General features: G+C 42.8%; 1 protein-coding gene across 1 annotated transcript in view; it reads left to right on the top strand.

The window, feature by feature from the left end:
• The first annotated feature begins 16,840 nt into the window (after positions 1 to 16,840).
• Positions 16,841 to 19,497, top strand: part of jmy (junction mediating and regulatory protein, p53 cofactor) — a 116,938-nt gene continuing 114,281 nt past the window's right edge. Inside the window, exon 1 of the mRNA XM_073048216.1 lies at positions 16,841 to 17,975. Coding sequence (XP_072904317.1) covers positions 17,148 to 17,975 — 828 coding nt within the window. The 5' untranslated portion in view covers positions 16,841 to 17,147. The remainder of the gene's footprint in view (positions 17,976 to 19,497) is intronic.

Below are 19,497 nucleotides of genomic sequence, written 5' to 3'. Positions count from 1 at the left end.
AATTGTAGGTTAAAACATATCATATTATTCTCACTACCTCCTAATGGTTCCTTTACCTCGAGGTCCCTGATCAAATCCGGTTCATTGCACAACACTAAATCTAGAATTGCCTTCTCCCTGGTAGGCTCCAGTACAAGCTGTTCTAAGAATCCATCTCGGAGGCACTCCACAAATTCCCTTTCTTGGGGTCCAGTACCATTCTGATTCTCCCAGTCTACCTGCATGTTGAAATCCCCCATGACAACTGTATCATTACCTTTGCGACATGCCAATTTTAACTCTTCATTCAACTTACACCCTACATCCAGACTACTTTTTGGGGGCCTGTAGATAACTCCCATTAGGGTCTTTCTACCCTTAGAATCTCTCTCTCTCTTATCTGTAGCAGATGTCCCTGCCTCTGTGCTTCATCTCTCTCTCTCATTAGCAGCATAGCAATAGTAATAGTTCATAGTTCTCAAGGGGGGGGGGGAATGGTTAACTCTGCACCCCATGTTCAGCACTCATAACATTATAAAATATGTGAGATTTAAAACAGAGGGCAGCAGAATTCATTTCCAGGGCTAAATTAGTTTAATGTATGGGAGGGGGGTAATATAGATTTGTGGAAGAGCTAAGTAAATGTAAGTCAAGCCATTTTGTCATACAAAGAGTAGTAATTGATCAAGTGTCTCAGTAAGGCTTAAAGCTTGGAGTTGGGGAAAGAAGCCAGCGTAAAGAGACAGGAAGATTAAAAGGTAAGATAGTGACAGTTAAAGACCCCATACGAAAAGTGGCTAATGCCTAGTTTTAGTACAGATGAGGGATCTCTCTTGTTTAGCCTTACACAATTCCAAGTGTTCACATGTTCCTAGCTGACATTTTAGGAAGTGCATGTTATAAATGAGCCCAACGCTGAACAATTTTAGCCTGATGGATTTAGACTGCTGATCTGGCCTCTAATCATGAAATTCTTTCAATTAGATCCATTAAGAATGGATTACAACTATTGAACTTGCTAATGGCTTACACGCTAGAAGTGAAATTGCAGTTTGGTAGCAATATAATCAATAGATATAAAATTTATTCTCATTACTTAGACAGCAAAGTGAGCTCCCAGAAAGAAGATGGCAATTTATTGATAGTGAAGTTTTTAACAGTGCTCCTCACATATAATGAAGGCTTGGGAATTGTGCACAGGAATACAATGTATGCTAATAGAATCTGACTAAGAGGACAGAAGTAAATATGGAGAGATTTGGAGGTGAAAGTGTAAATAATAAATGATTATCTGTAGCAATGAAGAATTTTTTAAAATGGCCTCTTGTATAATGAAGATGAAAGGATGAGATTAGACCTTAAAAATTAACTGAACAGGATTCTGAGAATGTGAATATTTTGAAACAATAGCTATAAAATGAAATAGAATCAGTGACAAAGCTTGGAACAAGGGCAAAAATCTCTGATTACGTGTAAGTGCCCTATTGTAAGTGTTTTCTTTTTTTAACATACATTGGGAAACATTGGTCAAAATCAGATTTAATATCACTGACATATGATGTGAAATTTGTTGTTTTGAAGCCTCTGTATGGTACAAAGACATAAAAATCTATAAATTGCAAAAACAAATAACTAATATGAGCTAAAAAGGAATAATGTGGGAGTGTTTGTGGTTCATAAGCTGTTCAGAAATGTGATGGCAAAGGGTAAAAAGCTGTTCCTAAATCATTGAGTGTGGATTTTTCGGGCTCCTGTACCTTCACCCTGATGGTAGTAATGAGAAGAGGATAAGTCCCAGTTGGCGAGGTCTTCAATGATTAATGAAGAATCCTTGATGGTGAGGAAGGTTGTGCCCATCATGGAGCTGGCTTGGTCTACAAACCTCTGCAGCCCCTTACAGCCCTACGCATTGGAGGCTGCATACAAGGCTGCGAAAATCAGTTGGAATGCTCTCCACGGTACAACTATAGAAATTTGTAAGAGACTTTGATGACATATGTACAAAATCTCCGCAAACTCCAAATCAGGTCTCACAAATGTCTTATACAGCTTCATACCATCCCATTTCCTGTACTCAGTACTTAGATTTATGAAGGCCAATATCCTTCTTTACAACCCTAACCACCTATGACACCACTGATTTTCACTGAATTATGGACCTGTATTCCCAGATCCCTTTGTTCTACCACATTCCTCAGTGCCCTACCATTCACTGTGTAAGACCTACTCTAGTTGGTCCTACTGAAGTGCAACACCTCACCCCTGTCTGCATTAAATTCTATCTGCCATTTTTGGCCTATTTTTCCAGCTGGCTAGACTCATCAGCTTATAATTCTCTGATTTATTTTTAGAGCCTTTCTTAAACAGTGGAACAACATTGGCTATCGTCCAATCCTCTGATGCCTCTTCTGTCGCTAAGGATGATTTAAATATCTCTGCTAGGGCCCTGACAATTTGTGCACTTGCCTTGCACAGGTTTTGAGAGAACAGCTTGTCAGGCCCTGAAGAATTATCAACCCTGCTTTGTCTCAGGACAATAAACACCTCCTCTTCTGTAATCTTTACACAGCCCATGAAGTCAGTGCTACTTCGCCTCATTCTATAGACTCTGTGCCTGTCTCCTGAGTAAATATGGACCAATTTTGTTCTTTGCAATCCTTTTGTTCCTAACATATCTCCAAAATTCCTGAGGATTCTCCTTCATCTTGTCTGCTAGGACAACTTCATGCCTTCTTTTAGCCTTCCTGAATTCTTTCTTAAGTGTTCTCTTGCATTTTTTATACTCCATAAATACCTCATTCGTTTCTACCTGCCTATACCTGCTATGCACCTCTTTTTTTCTTAACTAGGGCCTTAATATCTCTTGAAAACCAAGGTTCCCTACACACGTTATCTTTACCTTTTTTCTAACAAGAACATAAAAGCTTTGTACTCTCAGAATTTCAGTTTTGAAGGCTTCTCACCTACCAAACACACCTTTGCCAGAAAACAGCCTGTCCCAATCCACATTTGCCAGATCCTTTCTGATACCATCAAAATCAGCCTTTCTCCAATTTAGAATCTCAACCCGCACACCAGACCTATTTTTTTGCACATTTACTCTGAAACTAATGGCACTGTAATCACTCAATGAAAAGTGTTCCCTACACAAATTTCTGTCACCTGCCATGTCTCATTCCCTAATATCAGATCAAGTATCGCACTCTCTTGTTGGGACACCCACTCATTAATTAAGGAAACTTCCCTGAACACATTTGACAAACACTTTCCCATCTAGTCCTTTTACAGTACGGGAGTCCCAGTCAATATGTGTGAAAGTTAAAATTACTACCATAACAACTTTATGTTTCTTGCAACAATCTGCAGTCTCTCTCACAAATCAGTTCCTCTAAATCCCTCAGACTGTTGGTTGGTCTGTAATATAGCCCCAATAATGTGGCCATACCTTTCTTATTTCTTAGTTCTACCCATAACAGCTCACTAGATGAGTTCTCCAGCCTGTCTTGACTGAGCACTGCCGTGACATTTTCTCTGACTAGTTGACTAGTAACAACAACCCTCCTGCTTTGTCACGTCTGAAACAACGGAACCCCAGAACATTGAGCTGCCAGTCCTGCCCCTCCTGTAAGCAAGTCTCGCTAATGGCTACAATGTCATAATACCAGGTGTTGATTTATGCCCTGAGCTCATCTGCCTTTCCCATGAGTCTTCTTGCATTGAACTATGGAGAAATAAAGTGTAAAACTACCTAAATGGTGCTGTGTTAGGTGAACGATAAAGTGCAAGATTGGCAGACCTGCAGGAAGATTTAAAATAAAATTAGCAAAGCATGGACAGAAATCACTATTCCACAAGATCCAATGTACAGAATTGGGATTGGTATTAATTCATTATAGTCACATGTACCAAGATACACAGAAAAACTTCTCTTGCATACTGTTCATACACATATCAAATCATTATGCAGTGCATTAGGTAAACTAAAATACAACTATAGCAATGCAGAATAAAGTATAAAACTACCTAAATGTGCAGTGTTAGGTAAATGATGAAGTGTATTAGAGTATAAAGTTGCATTGTTTGCTGTGTAACCAAAACTACGTAGTCAGCTTTGTGTTTGCTATTTGCTATGTATGTGTCCAATTTAGTAGGAGAATTAAATCTCTGTATTGTCTCTGTACTATTGAACACATCAGTGACTTAAGAATGTAGCCAAATAAGAAGATAATGGTGTGTTAATGAGAGGCTATCTAAGAGATGTAGATTAGAACATGATTAAATTAATGGGTAGAAAACAATAGTGGCAAGTCGGGAGCTGATGTACTTGTGATACGCAACTGTAGACCGATTGGATATGATAATGCAACTAAACCAGGAGATTGCTATAAAAAATGCTATGTACAAGGATCGGTGGGCAATCAGCGACTAGCTCACTGACTGTCTCAGCTTTGATTTGCAAATTAAAGTTTAACACTTCTTGAAGAATCTTCTGCGTCTCCTGGTCGTTTGTAAGGCACGAGAAACCACGACAAAATTGGCGAAGTCGGCAGGATCGGAAAGAGACCCGCGGAAAGGAAACGGCAGACTGGGGACGTTTCCCAGTCCTCTAGGGACCCCCACAGGGCTAACAGAATTAAGGGTGCACCCAAACAAAAGGTAAGTGCTTTTTGCGACAATTTGGACTAAGAATTCTGTTGGTTTTGGGGAGGTCTTGGAGTCTCAGAAGTGTGGAACCACTGCCGAAGGGTCTCTCCGGTCCAAAGAATCTGGCAGAATTGGGGGTTAACAGGAGGCTCAGAGGATTGATCAAGAACACTGCAGTGAGGGTAAGTACGAATAAGCTAATAAGAAGTTAAGTGAAGAAAAATTCCACGTGGTGTTGGTAAGTCCCAGTGGATACCGCTTCGTATGAAACGAAGGTCTGAACGGGCAGGGAAAGGAAAAATAGAGAAAATCCTCGTGGATACCGCCTTAAGAGATAAGGGTCTGAATAGACCGGGTGCAAAGAGAAAGTTCTGTGGATACCGCTCTAAGTAGAGGTCTGTACGGGCAGAACAGAATAGGAAACAAGGACAGTCCAATATATAGTTTAAAGTGCTGGTAGATAAACGATAGACTAGGCATAGAATTAGAGTAAATAATATTATCCAGTAAACGAACTGCGAATCTCTGAAATACCTTAAAAAGAGAGAACAACATGACAGGTAAAGGAACGGCAGTAGAGATTCAGAGCAAAAAAATCCCGATAAATAAATATGAGATCACAAAAACTTCAGAAAAATGGGAAAAAAGAACCAAAGACCTGGTCACAAAATGGCCAAGAGAAGGAACATTTGATGTAAGCTTGTGCAAAGAAATGGAGGCACTAATTAAAAATTACAAACCAAAAGATAAATCTAAGAAAAGAGGGCAAAAAAGAGAACGAGAAATGGAAGTGCTAAAACTCTTCAGAACGGAGGGAGAAAGGCTGAGGAGGACAGGTAGAATATTGATTACAAGCGAGGAAGACACTAAGGTGCTGGAGAAACAGCCTGTTAGAGGGAGGTACAGTGAGAAGCTGGCTTCAGCTCCGTACCCAGACGTGAAAGAAACAGAAAGGCCCCCACCCTATAATGAGGAAGGAACCCCTAAGCAGTGCCCCCTGCTGACGGGTACAGTAAACATGCAGGGAGAAGTACAAGTTTGGGATAATGAGGAGGAAAAAAGACAATACGAGAAGGAAAAAGCGACGATATGGAAGGAGATACAGGCAGAAAGGATAAAGGTGGAACAGGCAAAGAGAGAAATGAAAGAAGAGATTGAACAGATGAAATACTTGAGAGAGGAAAAGGAGTATGAGGAGTACCGGTTATACCATAGAAATCAACAGACTAGAAAATAAAGTGGCTCATCAGGGCAGGAAGAGCTAAGGCATTCAAGAGGAAGTGGAAAAAAATAGGAGATGAGAGTCTTGGAGAAACACAAGAGAGAAGGGAATCAAGCACGAGTAAGGATCATGAGGAGTCCCTGCCACAGGTGTACAGACACGGACAGGAAGAAAGAGAAGGTGACTCATTGGAGGAGCAAGAGTTAAGTGGAGAGAGAGAATGCGAGAATTTGTGGGGAAGAGGTAGGAGGCAGAAGCCTAGAAGAGCAGAAGGAGGCGGTAGGGAAGCGACTTGCGGAAGTAGAGAGAGAGCTAGATAAGTTACTGAGAGGGGATTGCCAGAGGAGATGCGAAAAATACTCCAGGGGCCAACCAAGTATTGAATCAGGACAGAAAGGAAGGACTCCACAGGGAGACCGAGGGAAGAAGAGGACCCTGGAGAAATTTGTGTGGGAGGCAGTAAAGACATACCCTGAGACAGATGGGGCAGTCAGGTGAGGAGGAGAGCCAGGGCAGGTGGGAAGAAGGAGGAAGAATGATGCCATTGTTAGTTAAAGGATCAGGACAAGTGCAGTATATCCCTTGGGGATCCCAGGACCTAGAAGGGCTGAAAAACACTCTGCCCAATCTACATGAAGGAGCAGGGAAATGGATTAGAGCCTTTGAAGAAGAAACAGCGGGACGATTATTGGCTATGGGAGATTTGAAGGCACCATTGATAAGGTTGATGGGAACCTCCAAATTTAACAAACTAATGGAAATGGCTGGCATAGTAAACTCGAACGACCCGAGAACTGATGTTGACAGAGTGAGGCAGAGGGTATGGCAGGCCCTCAGGAAGCTTTATCCACCCAAAGTGGACCCCAAAGCCTTAAAGGGGGATCCACTGAAAACCCAGCAGCCTACGTAGAAAACCAGTTGAAAAGGTGGAGACTGGAGACTGAGCAAGAGGTGGAAAATAGCTTATTTATCACCACACTGTTCAACATAGCATTTTGGATGCAATGCCTCCGCAAGTAAAATCCAAACTGGAGGAAGTGGTTGGGCTGTCGTCAATGACCCCACAAGAATTTAGAGACCACGTAGACCATGTGGTTGAGAAATACCGGAAAGACAAACGAAGGTTGGCTGAGCAGCAGGAAGAGGTGCAAAGAAAGTTAATACAAATGCAGCTCGAAGAACTCAGAAAGAAGGAAAAAGGGAAAAGCAAAAAGATGCTGCCAGCAACCACCGGTCCGAGTACAGCCATCGAACTGGATGAAGCACCACTGTATAGAGGAACCGATCATACTGTAAGACAAGGGCCGGAAAACCCCATGCCAATAAGCAACTGTTACGAACGTGCCACAACTCTGAGGGGCCGAAGGGTACAAAGTAGCCCCCTCCTTTTTGAGAATCGCAACATCGCTATTAATTCGGGTCTGGGACCCAGGAAATGAGAGAGAGACACACAGAATCCACAAGGTTTGGAATGTGTGTCCTGGCCTCAGCGATACAAAGCCACGGATAACGGCCATTGTCTCTTGGAGACGGAATTGTGTATTGAGTACTGGATTATTCATTGAAGCCCTCAGGGGGTGACCTGAGTGGGCTGGTTGAGGGATTGCATCATCCCAACCTGATTGACATCTGAGACCCCGTGAGTAAGGATAAAAGAGGGTCTGGGGAACAACCCCTTTAGACGCACCAGGAGAAACGCTAGAACTCCCGTGACAGCGTTTAATAGTGACAGCGTTTAATAGCGACAGCCGATGGGGGGCTCGCGTGCGTCCTTTCCCTTTGCCGGGATTGGGGCCTTACCACGGAAGAACGGCTTTAGCTAAAGGAGAAACCAACACCAACGGAACTCTGGAAGGATCAAAATCATAAAAGGAAAAGCCGGCAAGTTCTAAAAAAATCTGTCTCTCTCTCCAACCAAAAAGCTGAAGCCTGCATGAACTGAGTGACTTTTATATTTCCATCGGACAATACATTATCCCCTAGACAACGATAGAGCTATTTCTTATTGATTATTATTATACCTGCACTTTTAGATTTAGTATTGACAATGTATATTATCTGTATGTTTGCATTGATATTATTTTTGTGTATTTTTACCAATAAATACTGTTAAAAATAGTACCATCAGACTTCAATGGACCTCTCTATCTTTGCTGGTAAGTGACCCAGTTACGGGGTTCGTAACACAACATCTTTGGAGAAGCATTCCCACAAATGCCCTATCAGGAACAGACTAAATTCAAACAGCCCAGACAGTACTGGAAGTCCCAAGGAGGGGTACAAAGGAGCTATGGGCAGAGGGGACCAGTGAGGAAACAGTGGGAAAGAGAGGTAGAGAGATTGTGCTGGGGATGTATTCAGCCAGGTCACATGAGAAGAGATTGTCCGTTTATACCATGGCCTGTCACACACCAGCAGGAACCGATAAGAAGGGAACTAAAGTTTAGCCAAGGACCAACCCCCACAGGCCCAAGCAGACCTGTGAACCCCTATGCGAGGTATTAGGGGTGCCCTGAGAACTCGAGTGGGAAGGGACATTACCCTTGATAACAAGGGAGGCAGATGAGGAACCCATTGTTCAGGTTATGTTAGAAGGGCAATTGACACCAATGATACTGGAGCCACATACACTTGTGTACAGCCACAGTATGCCCTTCACCTTCCCATGTCAGGAAAGTTTATTAAGACGGTAGGGTTCTCGGGGAAAACACAGTTGACACAGTGCACGGCTCCAGTGCAGTTGAGAATGGGAAATAAAGGAATTGTTTTGCTGGTGCTAGTATTTAAAGGAACTCCGATTAATTTGTTAGGCAGAGATGCCTTATTGAAACTGGAATTAAAATTAGAATGCACCAGAAATGGGCTGAGTGTGGAAAGAGCAGGGGCTCAATTGATAGTGCGAGAAGACAAGAAGGCTAATGTCTTTTGGATAGGAGACATAGCAGATCAGATTCAGGAAACCTGGGAAAAATGGAAAAAGGGCGTGCAGGCTATATTACCCAGGGCTGTAATGCCCAAATCTGAGCAACATTGTACAGTGATTTTTGACGAGACTCAGAACAGGGAGTTAGAGGAGAGATGGCACCTGGAGGCATGTTCCCAACAGCACCTGGAAGGGGAGGCTGTGATAATTGGAAAGCAAGGGGCAGCTTTACAAGTTAAGTGGAACACCTTTTTAGAAAAATGGTACAGGATACCGGAGGCTGCACCCCACGTAACGTTGTTGGTAAACAAGGGATATCAGTCTAAAGACTTAGGACCCTTAGTTAAGAGTGCTGAAACCGTAACAGTGTGGAGGAAAATCACGCCAGAGGTGTGGATAACAGGATAACAGAAGACAACAATTGCATTAAAATAATAGTAAGTGTAGATATGGTAGGGACAGTGAAAGAGGTCAAAATAACTCCCCAACCACACATGCCATTGCTGGGAAAGGAAAGAGGCCAGCAGAAAGATAGAAGGTTAGATGAGTTGCCATCTATTCTGTGGTCGCAGCATGACACAGACGTAGGGAAAATAAAAACAGCTAGTCCGGTGGAAATAAGGCTGAAAAGGGAAGCAATTCCACCCAGGAGACCACAATACTCTCTAAGACCAGAAGCAGAAGAGGGAATAGCATCGACAGTGCAGGGGTTGCTTGAAGGAGGAGTTTGTGTGATGTTTGGAGAGAAGTGCTGTACTTTTATACCAAATAACACTAGTCCAGAAGGATCATTTACTAAGGCAATGTATAAGTTGAAAAGTCTAAGAAAGGAAGTTAAACAGAATGCAGGGTTCGGACTTCAGTTATTTGATTGGTTAGAAAGTAGACTCGGAGGATGGGGAGCATGGCTGACTAAAATGGCAATAACTGTCAGTATTGTATTGTTGAGCTGTGTGCTTGCGCTGTGCTGTTTTCTTCCTTGTCTCAAGTCTCTTGTAGTGCGTGCTGCAACCAAACAATTTCCGATGCTCGTGGCAATTACTGAAGCAAGCTTAGTGGAGAAAGAAGCACCGAAGATGTATTGTTACAGCCTACAACACCTGCAGGATGAACAAGAGCAAAATGACAGTGTGGGAGTAGATTGTAAGGGCTTCTGAGTCTTTTTCCCTGTCTCAGGTACAAAGGGACAGGTTTTTGGCTCAGCGGCCCAGGGTAACAGGGAGAGAATACTTTGAGGTCTTGGCGCAGAAAATTATAGTTTAACCCGAGATTTGGGAATAAGTGCTTGAGTTTATTGGGGCTTTTGTGCGCGGACTCTTAGTCTTCTTTCTCTGTGTGAGACCCTATGGGTCTCAAAGGGGGGATATATTGGAGTATAAAGTTGCATTGTTTGCTGTGTAACCAAAACTATGTAGTCAGCTTTGTGTTTGCTATTTGCTATGTATGTGTCCAATTTAGTAGGAGAATGAAATCTCTGTATTGTCTCTGTACTATTGAACACATCAGTGACTTAAGAATGTAGCCAAATAAGAAGATAATGGTGTGTTAATGAGAGGCTAGCTAAGAGATGTAGATTAGAACATGATTAAATTAATGGGTAGAAAACAATAGTGGCAAGTCAGGAGCTGATGTACTGGTGATACGCAACTGCAGACCGATTGGATATGCTAATGCAACTAAACCAGGAGATTGCTATAAAAAATGCTATGTACAAGGATCGGTGGGCAATCAGCGACTAGCTCACTGACTGTCTCAGCTTTGATTTGCAAATTAAAGTTTAACACTTCTTGAAGAATCTTCTGCGTCTCCTGGTCGTTTGTGGGGCACAAGAAACCACGACAGTGCAAGGTCACTAGACCTGTAGGAAGATTAAAAAAAACATCATTAGTAATACTTAGAGGCAAAGAATTTAGATTTAAGAGTAAAACAATTACTGTATAATAGAATTAATGAGTGGATCTGTAGGGAGCAACTTGCAATGAGTTGCAACACTCTACATAAACTGAGAAAGAGAAAAAAAACAAGCTTATCTTTGTTCATTTGGGCTAAAACATTGTTGTAAATGTATATCTACAAAGTATCATATTTTTAAGAGGAATTTATTGAAATCTATTTTCTTTTAGCAGTCTATTTTCCATCGAAGCTTTGAACATTCCTCACATAGTTCTGTTTGGCATTTGCTTACTAGTAGCAAAAGAATACCACATTGCCAGGAAAGATAATAGTCCATAATTATCATAATGTATGCAATGATTTGTGACTAAAATGTGACCATCACTATAGCAACAGTCCTGCTGACATCAGTAAGTTAACTAAATTATAACCTCGGTCTGGGTGTAAAGACACATGTGAATAAAATTGTAAACAGGGCAGGCTGGCGAAGATTTATTTGTTGTGCAAGCTGTCAGACTGTATTTGTAGTTCTTCAGGCTTTTTGAAGGCAAACTGACACATCAGGTACATATGTAGTTGAAAGGTGGGTCGGAGAGAATGGAACCCAGGTACATTAAAGGACATAACTTTTCTAACTTCCACTAATACATGCATTCATGCTGTTCTTATTCTAATTAAATGTCACAATCAAGCAGGGAACAATATCTGTCACTATCAAAAGGAGATATTTATTACTAGGAAGTGAGAGAAGAGTTACTTTTGCTTTAGGAAATCTGGCTCCAATCTATGTAAGCCCTTCATACTTGAGAAAATGGGGCTGCCCACAGAAGGCAAAGGGTGGTTGTAGAGGTTCGGATTCTGCATGGAGGTCAGTGACCAGTGGTGTTCCTCAGGGATCTGTTTTGGGAGCCATCCACCCCACTTTGTGATTTTTATAAATGACCTGAATGAAAAAATAGGAGGGTGGGTTAGTAAGTTTGCTGATGACACAAAGGTTGGGGGTGTTGTGAATAGTGTGGAGGACTGTCAGATGTTAAAGCGGGACATCAATAGGATGCAGAACTGGGCTGAGAAATGGCAGATGGAGTTCAACTCTGATTAGTGTGAAGTGGTTCATTTCGGTAGGTCAGATTTGAAGACAAAATATAATATTAATGGCAAGACTCCTGGCAGTGTGGAGGATCAGCAAGATCTTGGGAAACATGTCCAAAGGACACTCAAAGCTGCTGCACAGGTTGACAGTGTTGTTAAGAAGGTGTATGGTATGTTGGCCTTCCTCAGCCATGGGACTGAGTTCAGGAGCCGTGAGGTAATGTTACAGCTGTATAAGACCTTGGTCAGACCCCAATTGGAGTTCTGTGTTCAGTTCTGGTCACCTCACCACAGGAGGATGTGAATACTATAGCGAGAGTGCAGAGGAGATTTATGAGGATGTTGCCTGGATTGGAGACCGTGCCTTATGAAAACAGGTTGAGTGAACGTGGCCTTTTTTCCTTGGAGTGATGGAGGATGAGACCTGATAGAGGTGCACGAGATAATGAGAGGAATTGATCGTGTGGATAGCCAGAGGCTTTTTCCCAGGGCTGAAGTGGCTAACACAAAGGGGCTTAGTTTTAAGGTGCTTCAAAATAGGTACCGAGTGGATGTTAGGGGTATGTTTTTCATATGGAGAGTGGTGGGTGTGTGGAATGCACTGCCGGTGACTGTTGTAGAGGTGAATACAATAGGATCTTTTAAGAGACTTTTAGATAGGTACATGGAGCGTAGAAAAATAGAGGGCTAAATGGTAGGGTGATTCTAGGCAGGTTATAGAATAGGTTACATGGTCACACAACATTGTGGGCCAAAGGGCCTGTAATATCCTGTAGGTTTCTAATTTCAATAGAATATCACTGTGCAACATTAAAGTCATTACCTCCTATAATGCACATCTTTTGACATTATATCACATTGTTATATATTGTATTATTAAATTCCCAGTAAAAACCTATTTACAATCTTCCTACTTGAGTGCCAATACAGCACAAACTTATTCCATATTGCCTTACTAATGAGTAGTTTTGATTGGTTTAGTAAGGTCTATATTTAAGATGGAATTCTTGCTTATAAATAGATTTTTCACAATTTCAGAATTAATGAAGTTTTGTAGAAAGGACATTATTTTTGTAAAGTTGGAAACGTGGCAGTCAAATTGGTAATAGCAAGAACTCTATACAAATAGTTTGACAATGACTAGTTTTAGGTTTTCTACTTCAGAGAATAATTTCTTTGAAATAATTCATTAGGTTTTTTTATATCTGACTAAGAGACAGACACATAGTCAGTTTAATATCTTATCCAGAAGTCAGCGCCTCTAATAGTACTATATTCTTACAAAATGACATTGGAGCATTAGTCTAGATTTTGTTTCAAAGATTTCAAAGGAACACTTAATGTCAGAGAAATGTATACAACACATATCCTGAAATTCTTTTTCTTTGCAACCATCCACAAAAACAGAGGAGTGCCCCAAAGAATGAATGACAGTTAAATGTTAGAACCCCAAAGCCCCCCCAGCTCCCCCATCCTGCGCATAAGTAGCAGCAAAGCAACAAACCCCCTTCAACAACAGAGTACTCAAGTGTGCAGCAAAGCATCAATAAAGACACAGACTTGCAGTACCCGAAAGGCTACTCGTTCACCCAGTAATTCGACATACCACAGGCTCTCTCTCTCTCTCTCTCCCTAATAAGCAAAAAAGAGGTTTCACAGTGAGAGGGGAGAGATAACAAACAACTCACTGACTTATGATATTAAAGATCTGTTGCGTCACTTTCTCCAAGCTCTATGCCCAAAGATCTCGGGTCTCTGGGCACACAGCCAACAGCCAGCTCGCTGCTTTCGTCCTTCTGTGTACTCCTACGGCACACACCGGCCTTGAGTCCGCCCACCTCCGGAGCCACGAAATCCCAAAGCTCTGAAGTTGCACTAGTCTTCTAGGCCACGTCCTTGGTATATCAAGGAGGACTGTGTTTTTGTGTTAATGACCCTGGATTGGCCTTCAAATGTCAACCCATAGGAGCATTGTGGCTTGGTAGTTCTATTTGTCGGAGTGTCTGCCATTACAACTGGGCATCTGTTCTATGTTGCTGTGGGTCAGCACGTGAGACAAACATTGCATCAGTATGGCAATGAAATAGTAGGGCATGAGGCCTTCTATACAGAAGGGCCAGAATGATATTAACACGTCTGCAAACATAAGTAAATGGTAGATGAAAAGTAGACCAAGATGAAGCGTGCCAAAAGGAAAAATGAGTACTGAAGACCTGTGCTAATCAACTGGCTGGGGAGCTTACTGACATACAGCAGTTTCAAGCAGGCTTCAATCATAATGGTGCCTAAGAAGAACGTGGCTACCTGCCTCAATGACTATTGTCCAGTAGCACTTACATCCACTGTGATGAAGTGCAGTGAGAAGCTGGTCAGATATCAGTTCCAGCCAGAGGAGGAGTTTAAGGGAGTAATCTCAAATTCTGAATCTCAATGAGACCATAAGACATTTTAAGCCTGCTCTACCATTCCATCATGGGTAATTACCTCACAGCCCCATTCTCTCATTTGCCTTCACTAATCAAGAACCACTTCAAATATACCCAATGATTTGTCCTCCACAGCCATCCATGGCAATGAACTCCCCAGATTCACCACCCACTGACTAAAGAAATTCCTCCTCACCTCTGTTCTAAAGGGATATCCTGAGGCTGCACTCTCTGGTACTAGACTCATCCAGTATAGGAAACATTGAATCCACATCCACTCTATCAAGGACTTCCAATATTCAATAGGTTTCAATGAGAACCCCACCTTATCCTTATAAACTCCAGTGAGTACAGGCCTGGAGCCATCAAGTGCCCTTTAAGTGTTAACCCTTTCATTCCCAACATCATTCTCATGAACCTCCTCTTGACCGTCTCCATTGCCAGCACATCCTTTCTTAGATAAGGGGACCAAAACTGTTTACAATCAATACTCCAAGTGCATTGTGACCAATACATGATAGAGCCACAGCATCACTTCTTTGATTTTTTATATTCTGGGTGGCCAATGAAACAAATTTGGGATTTCACAATCTTCCGTAGAAGGTGGCCGATGACACAGTAGGTGAGTAGTTTGAGTAGTATCACTTATGCAGGCCTTCTATGTGCTCCCATTGCTTGAACTCTGGGTTATTAACATCATCACCAATGCTCCTTCTGCCCTGTGCTCACCTGCCAGAGGCACCCAGGAGTCAGTGGGAATGTTACACTTCTTCATGAAAGTTTTAAGACCATCCTTGAAGTTTTATTTCCTCTCTGTCAGCTTCCCAGACAGGTAGAATAGACTGTTTGTTTCAGGAGTCTGGTGCCACACATGCAAATGACCTGGCTTGCCTAATGGATCAGACCAAGAGTGACTAGGACCACAATACTGGACCAGCACGGCTTAGGAGACGTGGATTAGCTTATCCTTCCTGCGAAGTTGGGGGATTTGTGGAATTAGCATTGGTGGTATTTTTCCAGTGCTTTGAAGTGCCCGGTAAAGGTCAGGATTACTAGCACCCAGTGGACCAGTTACATGGAGCTGAAGGATCATGAAGGGACTAGCTGTCTCTTGTCTCACAGTGCTGCAACGCCAATGTCAAAACATCTGAGAGCCTGAACTGTGAACACAGAGCATATACAGCTCTATCTCTTGTTGGGTTATCCGCAAGGGTCCTTATATTCCGGGTCCTGAACTGAAGAGTTGAAGCTGCCTGTCTGTATACCGTTGAACACTAGCTATCAAACGAACTTCAGTTGTGAAGTTGATCAAGATGACCAGACGCTCTGCTTGGGTTCATACATAAAGGCTGGCATCCACCCAACATGTAGACCCTCGATTGATCGCTCGTTCTCACACATACACACAGCACATGGGGTCAGGCACATGAGTCCAAGCCCACTGCTTCCCTTCCAGCTTCTCGTAGGGTCACTGGTTGCATACCGAGTCCACGTACCTAACACCAGCTGCAACTCCTGCCCAACGTCCTTGGTTTAGGACGCCCAAGTTACCACACCAGTTGCACACCTAGCAAACCTTCCCGACATCCATCCCCGACCCCAGACCCACATTTCACCAGCCCCTCTCCCACACACCGAGCCCATATTTCTGAGACCCCTGTCTGGTCACGTTCAGGGACTCTCTTCCACCCATCAGAGATTTATTTATGAGTGCTACGTTTGCTGGGCCCTTGGCATTGTGAATGATCCCTTCCATCTGTCCAACAATCTCCTTGGCCCGCTACCATTAGATAGGAGGTACCGCTACATCAGGACAAGAACTGTTAGAATGGGAAACAGCTTCTTTCCCCCAAATCGTTTGACCACCCAACTCTCATTACGCATGAAGCGCCTGTAGAGTTATACTGTTTACTTCTTAGCATGTTTCGTAAATACATCTTATTGTTTGTTAACTTACTTGTGGTAATATTACTTTGTGTTTGAGCCATTTGCACTGTGTTGTGCACCTTCGTCCGAAGGAACGTTTTTGGCGACATATCTGTATGTGATTGAATGGCAATAAACTGAACTTGAACTTGACTGGCTCACTGCGATCAGATGATTAGGATAAAAATACATTAAACGCCCGGAAACTAAATCTGTTCCGTGTAAAATACCACTGCAAATTACAAGGCTCTGAAGGATATATATAACTTCCTCAAGTTCAATAATGAAGCGCTTCGGGTGCATTTTGATTTCACAACCTGGCCTTCTCTCATTGGATTGGCATCCACTTCTGAGCTTATTCATATTACACAGACACCCGTGTCGTCCAGCCCTGCTGCCTGTGAATCCCCTCTCCTCGCAACGGCGCTGCGCGCGCACTCTCAGCCAGCGTGGCTCCGCCTCCGCTTGTGCCACAACAGCCCCGACTGTCACAAAGACCCTCATTGGAGCGGCAGCGCGCCACGTCATCGGTGCGCGCTGACGTCAGTGAGCATTTGAGGAGAACAACATTGAGGCTGGCAGCGAGGACGCGGAGCGGGCTGGCGTGAATGTTGGGCATCGCGGCGGCGGCGGCGGCGGCGGCGGCGCCTGCGGGCTGGGGTCGGCGGGTGCCGATCCGCTGAGCGGCGAGGGCCGGCACCGTCGGGGCGGGGGGGTAGGGGTGGGCTACGACACGCCGAGCCGAGCGCTGGCGCGTCGGCTTGTAAACAGATGCTGACACGTGATGTGAAGAGTCCGCATTGTTTCGGAGATCTTTCTGGAGAAAGACAACAGCCGGCGAAGGGATTCTGTCGTGTTCGATCCGCGGCGCCGGCGGCCCACCGACAGGGCCGCCGCCGATCTGAATGGTGGGGCACTTTCGGCTGCAGGGAGAAGGAGGAGGAGGTGGAAGCGTTCCGATCAAGATGGCTGGTCCAGCTCTAAACTTTTAACGGATGTGGATCTTATTGCCTTTATTTTCAAGCCTCCGAGGGGATAAACGATGTCGTTCGCCGTGGAAGACAACCTGGAGTCCGACTGGGTAGCTGTTCGACCCAACGCCTTCGACGAAAAGGAAAAACACAAGTTTGTTTTTATTGTTGCTTGGAATGAAGTGGAAGGAAAGTTTGCCATAACGTGTCATAACAGGACGATTCAGAGGAAGAAAATTGGGGCCAGGGACCATTGCTCAAGAAGAGAAGAGGAGACCCAAATGCCAGAAGAAGTTTCGGTGCGGAGCCTAGTTGGAGGGCCTGCGGGAATAAAGAGTCCAGCTCGAAAGGGGGTTGGGGTCAGAAGACCAACTCGAGGAAGGACCAGTAGCAAGAGTTCATCTCCTGGAGAAATTGGGGCCAAGAGTCTAGGGGCTGCTGAGAATGTGGAGGAGGGCAAAGTGGTAGATTCTGCTCTTAATCAAGTTTCTGAAAAAGTGGACAACAGGGTCCAGGACCAAGATAAAGATAATGTAGTCCCAGATGACAGCAGTTGGGCTGGACTGTTCTCCTTTCAGGATTTGAGGTCTATCGACCAACAACTTTGTGCTGTAAATTCAGAGTTGGAGCCTTATTTACCAGTATTTCCTGAGGAGCCTTCAGGGATGTGGTCAGTGCTGTTTGGAGCCTCCGAAGTGATTGATGAAGATATGGATGTGCTTTGCTTACAGCTTCAAGTTTATCTTGGCCATGCTCTGGATATTTGTGGATGGAAAATTCTCTCTCATCTCTTGTTCACTGAAAATGATAACCCCGATGAGTATTATGAAAGTCTGAGTGAGCTGAGACAAAAAGGATATGAAGAGGTACTACAGAGAGCAAAGAAACGATTACAGGAGGTGAGCCAACTTGAAACTTTGATAAGCTTTCTTGTAAATAACATGAGTTATCTTAACAGTTTCATCATGCCCACTTAAATTGTTGGATTAATAATGATACTGAAATAGGATAGCATTGACAACCTTCCCCTACCCCTTTTTGTACAAGGTCGATTTTTAATCTGGTCAGAAACAACCTGCTATTTTTCAAGATGAGTTTGGACCTTTTTAAAGTTGCCTATGCTAGTCAGTGAAAACTGATCTGAGAGAAACTAATAAAGTGGCAGTGGACTTTGTATTTAACAAATTGGTTTACTTGACAATGGCTAACAATGCACAATAAATCCTATTCATAGAGGCTAAAATTAATTCCTTATTAAACCAAAGTATTGGACAATCAAGTACAACATGGACACTTGAACTTTTAGAATTCTTTTGTTTTAGACTTTTTCCTCCCCTCCATCCGTTGACTTCTGAAGAAGGAATTGTGATCTTGAAGTTCAGCACTTGTGCAGACACCTGCTATGTCATCATAATAGCCTGAGGCTGATATTGACAAGTAAAACCAGCTGGTTCTTTCCATCTGTGAAATTTGGGTTAATAGTTTTTTTAACTGGAAAATCAAAAATCACGTCATACAAAAATGAAATGATATACTGCAAACACTCAACAAGATGCATAACATCTGTTTGAGTTGATGTTTTAGAAAACCTTCAAAAATCAAGGATTCTCACATCCTGAAATTTGCATCTTAATTCTTTACAAACTAAATCATTTCACTGTCCCATAGTGTTTCATTATCTTGTTTTGTTTGGATTAAACTCAAAGATTATATTTGTGAATACTATATGATTTGTGGCAAATTTTTAAAAAGTCCTGTACTAATTGCCACGCAGTCTTAGTCATTTTTGAACCAAGGCTATTTTTAATCTTAACCATTAACATTTTAATAAATGTGGGTTGGTACATCCATTTATTTGCTTTTTTATATTTGCTATATTTGTAGAACTGGATCATGTTCATCTTCAATTTCCTCCTGTCTACCAACTGGGGAAGAAAAATACTGTTGAAAATTTTTACAATTAATTAGATTTTGCTCCTAGTTGGAACACTTAGATTGTGAATCTTTGAAATTATCTACTTAGAGGCTGAGTAGAGATTATTGGGTTCATTTCAAACTGATAAATTTCTGAATGTTTTTGAAACAAGGAATATAGGGATAGTGCAGGGAAATCGTGCCATGGTTGAAGCCCGGTCATGGTTTACCTTGATGTGGACTGAGCAGGCTTGGAGGTTTGAATGACTTAGATTTACAAGGATGTTGCCTCGATTGGAGAGCATGCCTTATGAGAATAGGTTGAGTGAACTTGGCCTTTTTTCCTTGGAGTGACGGAGGATGAGAGGTGACCTGATAGAGCTGTATAAGATGATGAGAGGCATTGATTGTGTGGAGAATCAGAGGCTTTTTCTCAGGGCTGAAATGGCTAACCCAAGAGGGCACAGTTTTAAGGTGCTTGGAAGTAAGTACAGAGCAGATGTCAGG

The sequence above is a fragment of the Hemitrygon akajei genome, chromosome 6, assembly GCF_048418815.1.
Source record: "Hemitrygon akajei chromosome 6, sHemAka1.3, whole genome shotgun sequence".
In the NCBI taxonomy this organism is placed as follows: Eukaryota; Metazoa; Chordata; class Chondrichthyes; order Myliobatiformes; family Dasyatidae; genus Hemitrygon; species Hemitrygon akajei.
The sequence above is the reverse complement of the archived record's forward strand: the minus strand, read 5'-3'. Positions and strand labels throughout refer to the sequence as shown.